The sequence below is a fragment of the Panthera leo genome, chromosome E2 (genome assembly GCF_018350215.1).
Source record: "Panthera leo isolate Ple1 chromosome E2, P.leo_Ple1_pat1.1, whole genome shotgun sequence".
NCBI lineage: Eukaryota > Metazoa > Chordata > Mammalia > Carnivora > Felidae > Panthera > Panthera leo.
In genome coordinates, this window is record NC_056693.1 from 3,724,959 (window position 1) to 3,733,078 (window position 8,120).

The window sequence follows — 8,120 nt, forward strand, 5'->3', positions numbered from 1 at the left end:
GTTGGTGGGGGGAGCCAGCTGAGGCACAGTCTGCACAACTTCCATCCCACACTCCTTTCCTGAAATATGTTTTGACAAATCAATATTTGTATTTACCTCATTGTGAATGAGGGAAGTAGGATGATGCCACCACTGTTTACACAGGACTCCAAAAAGCAGACTCATTTCAGGACGGGAATGTTGAAAGGAATTCTCCAGTGTGAGCAAAGGCTTCTTCCACCTGCTCTTGCCTCCTCCCAGCATTCTCTGTTGGGGCCTGTATTTGAGGATCCTGTACTGTTGATGATTCCTCTGTGGGGTGAGCGATTGGTGATTCTTGACCGAGAGGTGTAGCGAGCAAGCTCCCCCTTCTGGCTTCACGATCCTTTTTTTGTGGGGTTTCTCAGTATTAACCTTCACACTTCTCCCAACTTGAGAGTACCTTGAGACTGTCTGATCCAAACATGAGAGTCAGTTTCACACACATGCAGACGCACATGGGAGAGATGCCCATAGCTAACAGCACGAGATTTCGTCTGTTTGAGCCCACACAGGGCGGGGTTACTCAATCTGGACCAGGGGCACGTATTCCAGATTTCCATCCAAAAACATGGGGGAAGGGAGCCTCAGCTTCCAACCTTTGCCTGGAGCCCGGATACTTCCCCTGTGAAAAGACACTGGGGTCCCTCTAGGGTCCACAAGGATGGAAAATCCCTCTCTATGACCCCTCCATGGTCCCAGGCACCAGTGGGAACTCAACTTTGTTCTCTCTTCCCTGCTGTGGTTCCAACTCCATTTTTGGAAATTTCATTTCCCGTTTCTCTGCATTTGTCCATGGCTGCACATTTCAGAATTACTGTGAGTGGCAACCTTGGCTTTCAGAACAGACCAGGTCTCCAGTGGGTGCATCAACCAAACAGCTGACTGCAGCGTCGGACCCCCGGATCCCATCACATCATCAGGACCCAACCCAGGCTCATCTTGCCTGGTCTGGAAACTCACAGTGACTCTTCACTCCTGTGCACCTGGCACCAAATCCCCACAACTACCCCGGGGTTTGCAGTTCAGGACAAAATGCATCAGATGAGGAAACTGAGGCTCAGAGAGAGAACATTACCACCCAAGGCCATGTTGACAGTGAATGCTCCGGGAATATTTTGCTGAAGATGTTTTCCTTCAAAATGTAACCTCTACCCCAAATAAATGTCCCCTAAAGTTTACAGGCAGGACCCCAGAATGGCTAAGACAGCTTTGCCCCAGGAATGAGGGGCACTGAGAAGGCAGGAGGGACTCACAGCTGTGTTCCCAGGATGGGGAGTGGACGATGACACAGGAAGATAGAGAAGACGCTGAAGGCTGAGACAGAAAGAAAGCCCCCGGGCCCAGGTGAAGAGAGGGTTTACGTTTCCTTCCCTGTTTCCCTGTATTTCTCCTCTGTGTGCATGACCCTGGTGACCTTGACCTGAGCCATGCAGAAATGTCACAGCTGTGTCTGCACTGACATGAGGCTGCAGAGGAGCCAGAACCCACACCCCCTGCAGCATCTCCGGGGCCTGGGGACCCTGTGGGAGGTGAGAACCCCCGGGGATGTGCTGAGAATGAAGGAGAACCCATAGGGGAGGATCTGGGAGGGAAGGACGTGCCCTGATCTCCTCACCTGGATGGGACATCTCAGGAAGCCTTGGGTCCACTTGCTGCAGCATCATGGACACCAGAGTTGGGCCCCTGGAGACAGGCTGTTCCCCTTCCTGTGGGGCTGCTGACGTGACAACCGCATGACCAGGAGGACCAGCCCCCGAGTGACCACACCCTGTGCTTCTGTCTGTCCTCCAAGCACCAAGGTCCCTCCCTCTGCACAGCCGGGGCCAGAGGCAGAGACGCCATGACCCCCACCCTCACGGCCCTGCTCCTCCTCGGTGAGATCTCAGGAGGGGAGGGGATGCCCTAGTCTGGGAGGGACCCACCCCACAGCCAGGCCCTGGGCAGTCAAAGACCTCAGGCACAGGATGGTCATCGGGAGGAGGGGTATTGCTCAGGACTCGGGGCCATCCTCTCACAGAGACTCTCTTCCAGGTCTGAGTGTGGAACCCAGGACCCGAACGCAGGCAGGTGAGTGTGTCCCCAGGTGTTCCATCCCACCTCCTCACTGGGGCCGGGGGTCACCCACCAGGCAGCTGGGAATGGAGGACAATAGTTCTGGGTGGATGGAGAGGGGACGTCTGGGGGCTTGGGGCTGAGCTGGGAACTGGAGGTGGGAAAGGTCTTGTGACTCAGCCTCTGTGTCCTTCCAGAAACCCTCCCCAAACCCTCCATCTGGGCTGAGCCAGGCTCTGTGGTCCCCTGGGGTAGCGCTGTGAACATCTGGTGTCAGGGGACCCTGGAGGCCCAGAAGCTCCATGTGTATAAAGAAGAAGGCTCAGTGTACCTGGACAGACAGCCCACACTAGAGCCTGGGAACAAGGCCAAGTTCTCCATCGCACACATGACAGATAGACATGCAGGACGGTATCACTGTTCCTATCGAAGCCCCGCTGGCTTGTCAGAGCGCAGTGACCCCCTGGAGCTGGTGGTGACAGGTGCGAGTCCCCTCAGGGTCCCCGCCCCAGGCTCTGCCCTCAGGGAGGGGGTCTGCTCCCAGAGTGTCTCCCTCTCACAGTCCAGCCCTGGGGGTATTGTGGGGGGTGGAATCTGAGCCCCATTTAACACACCCCTTCCTCCTCTCCTAGGATTCCATGGCAAACCCCGTCTCTCAGCCCTGCCCAGCCCCGTCGTGACTTCAGGAGGGAAGGTGACCCTCCAGTGCACCTCATGGATGGGATTCCATAGGTTCGTCCTGATGAAGGAAGGAGAACCCAAACCCTCCTGGACCCTGGACTCCCAGCAACCCACCAGTGGACAGTTCCAGGCCCTGTTTCCTATGGGCCCTGTGACCCCCCGCGCCAGGTGGACATTCAGATGCCATGGCTATTTCAACAACACTCCCCAGTTGTGGTCACAGCCCAGTGACCCCCTAGAACTGCTGGTCTCAGGTGAGGGAGTCTGATTTTTGTTGCATCCATGTTTTGACCACCAGACAGGTTATGGAGGCTCTGCTTCCAGGGGAGCCCCAGATCAGAGGGTGGGGGGAGGAGACACGGGGATCTCACAGGTCAGAGAGACAGAATGTGAGAGACACTGAGACCTGGGGGTCAGGACAGGAGAAGAGAGGTTTGGGGAGAATCTGCTCCTCAATCCACGACTGGTTGTCTCCCAGGTGTGTCCAGGAAGCCCTCCCTCCTGACCCAGCAGAGCCCTGTCGTGACCCCTGGACAGAGGCTGACCCTCCAGTGTCGCTCTGACATCGGCTATGACAGATTCACTCTGTACAAGGAGGGGGCACGTGACCTTCCCCAGCACCTTAGCCTGCAGCCCCAGGCTGGGCTCTCGGGGGCCGACTTCCCCCTGGGCCCAGTGAGCAGCTCCCACGGGGGCCGGTACATATGCTATGGTGGACACAACCTCTCCTCCGAGTGGTCGGCCCCCAGTGACCCCCTGGACATCCTGGTCACAGGTGAGGGGACACGGGTTCAGTCAGGGCCCCAGACTCTGCACAGGCCCTGCTGGGGGCGTCCCAGGTGGTGGTGGCTGGGATCGGGGGTGTGGGGTCCCCAGGGAGGGAGAGAGACAGAGAGACAGGGGATGGGGAAGGGGAGAGACTCAGAGGACAGACAGACTCAGTTCAGAGCAAGGATGGACAGCCCTTCACCCGCCTTCCTCTCTCCAGGACAGCTCCTCTCCACACCCTCCCTCTCGGTGCAGCCGGGACCCATGGTGGCCTCAGGAGAGAATGTGACCCTGCTGTGTCAGTCCTGGAGCTTTGTGGACACTTTCCTTCTGTCCAAGGAGAGGGCAGCCGACCCTCCCCTGCGTCTTAGATCAAAGTACCAAGCTGGACATTACCAGGCCAAATTCTCCATGAGTCCTGTGACCTCAGCCCAGGGGGGGACCTACAGGTGCTACGGCTCATACAGCAACTTCCCCTACCTGTTGTCACACCCCAGTGACCCCCTGGAGCTCCAGGTCTCAGGTGAGGGGCCCCAGCCCTGTCCCCTCTGTGTCCCAATGTTGTCTTCAGGGCCCTGTGCCCAAGAGAGCCCTGGGCTGAGACATAATGGAAGGGGCTCAGGGGAAGTGTCACCCGAGGGGTCCGCCCCTCAGAGCACAGGAGGGAAACACGCCCCTCCCTCCCTGCCCCTTCCCTTGTCCCCGTCACCACAATTCTCCAGGTGGAGGAGGAGGGCCCTGGGGGCCGCAGGGCACATGAGGGAGAAGACTGTAAGCAGAGACAGGGTCTTGAAGGGAAACTCCAGCCCCCTCCTCTACTACTGCCTTTCCCCCAGGATCCTCTGGAGAGCCCGGCCCCCCAGCCACAGATCCCAGCTCAACAGCTGGTGAGTCATGGTGACTTCTGTCCAGGGCTTTCCTTCCCGTGTTTCAGAGATGCCAGGGCGGCCACCAGGCTCCAGGGGCTCTGAGGCCAGGGGGAGGAGGGCTGGGGTGGTCATGGCAGAGGGAGAGGGTGGGGGCCCAGCTGGGGAAGAGGCAGCCCCCTCTGCCCCCCCGCCCCCGACCCCAGGAGCCTCTGCGGGCAAGTGAAGGTCTCTGTCAGGAGGAGGCGGGTGGGTCCATGGGATCAGGGGTTGGTTACACCATCAGTTCAGGCACCTCTGGAGACACTGGCTTGGACACGCCCCTCCCCTGCCTGGGCCTCAGTTTCCCCAGGTGTAAAGGAGAGAGTCGTGGCCCAGATTAGATTTCCCCTCAGTTCTGGCCGTGGCTCTGGCCCCCTCCGGGGGGAGAGGAGGGCTCACAGGGAAGCCCCTCCGGGTCGGGATTCTATGGGGACCTGGCCCTCTGCAGCGATGGGATGACCCTGGAGGGGGAGGGACGGAAGGACAATGGCTGGGGGCCTTCAGGTAGTGAGGGGAATCTGGAAGGACCCTCGGCCCCAGACGAAGATGCTGGGACAGACCCGCCTACAGATAAGGAGCCCAGAGCCCCAAGCTGATGTCGGCCTTGGGGGGCAGCATGAGGAGAGCGCAGGGAACCACAGCCTGGGTTCCAGTCCCAGCCCTGCCGCCTCCACGCTGGGCCACCTGGGACACGTGATCAGCCTCCCTATGCCTCACTTTCCTGTCTGTGGAGTGGGGGGGGGGGGGCGGGGCGGCAGTCCCCTGCTGCGTGACCCTTGACAGGGTCAGAGGTGAATGCCCAGAGCCCAGCACGTGCCTGGCACACAGCAGGCGCCCAGTTAAATGGCATCACTGGCTCCTTCACGGTGTGGCTCTGCCCAAGGTCCCAACCGGTACCTGTACGTCCTCATCGGGGCCGCGGGGGCCTTCGTCCTGCTGCTCTGCCTCCTCGTCGTCCTCCTCGTCCGTCGCCGGCGTCAGGGCAAAGGCAGGAAGCCGGGTGAGAAGGGACGGGGGTGACCAGCCCCAGGGGGTGGTGGCTCTCCCGTGGGTGGATGGAGAGTGGCTCAGGGCACCAGCCAGAGGGAAACCAGATGCGGGAAAGGCCAGTGTAGAAAGACACTTCTGCAGAGTCTCACGTCGGAGAGGCTAGAAAGAAAACACGTAAGGTCGGCACCCATGTGCCAGTTGAAGGTGTTTTCCTCTTTTCCATCTCGGGAGATGTTGAAACACGGGCAATATGTGTGAAGGGTTCCTTTCCTCTGGGATTATGTGGCGGGGGTCGTAACCTCCCAGCCCAGGGGGAGGCTGATTTCCAACTTCCTGCAGGGGCCGCAGACCCAGAGCCCCAGGACAGAGGCCTGCAGGACAGGTAACTCGTGCCCGCAGACCCCCGGGCCCCCACCCGCCTGCCCGTCTATGCCCCCTAACACCCCATCTCCTCCCCAGCTCCGGGCCAGCTGCCGCCACCCAGGAGGAGACCCTCTGTGAGAGGAGTGGGGGCGCCCCGGGGGGTGGGGGCTGGGAGGGGCTGGTGGCTGGGAGTGAGGACCGCGTTCCTGCACGTGTGGCCTCGGCCCCTCACCCGCCACTGGAGCCCCTGGACGGCGGGGTGGGGTATGAGCCCAGGGGACCTTGCCAAGAGACACGCCCCCCTTTCCGCCCCAGCAGATGCCGCCGTGCAAGACGCACAGCCCGAGGAGGGGGTGGAGCTGGACCAGCGGGTGAGACCCCTGCTCCCGTGCAGACCCCGAGGGCCCTCCTGGTGCCAAACGTAAACCAACGGACACTCCTGTGTCCTCACACCACCCGGTCGTGGCGGTGTCCCACGGGTGCCCTCTCCCTCCTTGGGCACCCCGGGGCCTCTTGCCGTGACCTTGCGGGACCTCCCACATGCCCCCCGTGACTGGTCCTCACCCGCCGTCGGACTTCCGGTTGTTGGGGTGCTCGCTCAGGTCTCAAGAGGGTGCGTGAACACCCGCAGGTCTCTAGGCCCCGTTCGTTCATTTGCCCGGCAAATGTGCACGGAGAGCCCACCGTTTACCAGGCCCCACCTAGTGCTGCAGGCACGACAGTGAGCAAACCTGACCCACGCTCGGCGAGCTCACCTTGTGGGCGACAGACCATATGCGAGGAAGTGGGCAGTGTCCTGGAGTGCAAAGCGTGGCTGGGGAAAATAAGGCAGGAGGTGGGGGTAGCAGGCGCAAAGGTCCTTAGGCAGCAACGTGCGTTTTCAGGAAGGTGGGGGTGACGGCCATGTGGTTGGAGCCAAATGAGCAAGAAACAGTGTCAGGAACAGATTCAGAGCCGTAGGAAGCACCCAGATGCCCCAAGGCTCAGGAAGTCCCTGAGGAGTCCACCAGGAGATTGACCTAAGCTGCCTAAAAGTTCGAAAGCATCACTCTGGCAATAGTGTGGAAAACTCACGGAGGCTGTCGAGTGGGATCAAGGAGACGAATCTCCCCCTCACTGTCTGTCTCCAGCAGGACGCGGAGGATGGGGACCCCCAAGGAACGACGTATGCCCAGGTGAGCCACTCAAGATCAAGACTCAGTCGGGGACCGGCCACTTCTCCTTCCCCCCTGTCGGGGGGATTGCCGGACACAGAAGACAAACAAGCAGAGGAAGACAGGCAGATGGACAGTCAGGTGGGTCCTCTCTTCTCCAGGCTCCCAGGCTCCCCCCACGCTAACCACACACCTCCCCTCTCCCTCCGCCCACTGCAGGCTGCCGCATCTGACGCCCCCCCAGATGTGACCTACGCCCAGCTGAACCGCTTGACGCTCAGACGGGAGACGAGTGCACCCCATTCCTCCCAAGCCGGGAAGCCTCCAGCAGAGCCCAGCGTGTATGCTGCTCTGGCCATCCGCTAGCCCAGCAAGGACCCACACCCCACACTCCAGGGAGGGGACCGCGGGGACCCCAGGAGGCGCGGGAGCTGCCCACAGAGGCCGCCTAATGGCCCCAGCCAGCCTGGACTCCTAACATAGACCAGTAAGAACTCCTGGGACCCTCTGGGAGTGACCGGATTCTGCCATCAAAGATAGCTAGAGCCCCTACATTTTGGAAATAAAGCAACAGACTTCTCGATAATCCGTGAGCGAAATGAGAAACCCAAAATGGAAATGGGAGAATGCTTACGCTGAATAATGTAAATGTTACACATTTACAGGAAAAATTAGCAACCGGGAACGAACGCAGGAAAATTAGCAACCGGGAATGAACGTATTTCAAAAAAAAAGCCTAAAAAGTCAATGGCATAAACTATTGTACCAAGAATTTAGAAAAAATAGCAAATTATTCCAAATGAAGGTAGAAGGAAGGAAATTATAGCGATAAGAGTAGCTACTAATGAAGACAAACAAAAAATAGAGCATAATCAATAAAGCCCAAAACGTTTATTCGTGAAAACATGAAACATATTCATAAATCCTAGCCACGATGCCAAGAAGGACAGAGAGAGAGAGACAGACAGAGACAGAGAAAGAGGACATTATGAGCACAGCATCACATCCTATAGACTTTAAATACATAACAGAATTATTATGTTTATTTTTATTACTTATTATTATATTATTAACAATTTTGTGCTAATACATTAGAAAATGTAGAGGAAATGGACAATTCTCAAAAATGCAAAATGATGGAATAGGGATAAATAGAAACTCTAAATGCCGTATGTATAAAATA

General features: G+C 58.3%; 1 protein-coding gene across 21 annotated transcripts; it reads left to right on the forward strand.

Annotated features, from left to right (window-relative positions):
- The first annotated feature begins 1,825 nt into the window (after positions 1–1,825).
- LOC122208137 (leukocyte immunoglobulin-like receptor subfamily A member 6) lies at positions 1,826–8,120 on the forward strand. 21 transcript variants are annotated; one of them, XM_042918853.1, is made up of 13 exons: positions 1,826–1,895; positions 2,053–2,088; positions 2,271–2,555; positions 2,706–3,008; positions 3,233–3,529; positions 3,743–4,045; positions 4,359–4,409; positions 5,314–5,430; positions 5,760–5,802; positions 5,880–5,917; positions 6,099–6,154; positions 6,415–6,528; positions 6,914–8,120. In XM_042918853.1, the coding sequence occupies exons 1-13, from the start codon at positions 1,862–1,864 to the stop codon at positions 7,301–7,303; spliced, it is 2,067 nt and encodes a 688-aa protein (XP_042774787.1). In that variant the 5' UTR covers positions 1,826–1,861; the 3' UTR covers positions 7,304–8,120. The 21 variants fall into 21 exon arrangements, with proteins under 21 accessions (XP_042774787.1, XP_042774788.1, XP_042774800.1 ...); XM_042918854.1 differs by having other exon boundaries at positions 6,102–6,154; XM_042918866.1 differs by lacking the exon at positions 6,415–6,528 and having other exon boundaries at positions 5,262–5,430; positions 6,914–6,958; positions 7,157–7,249.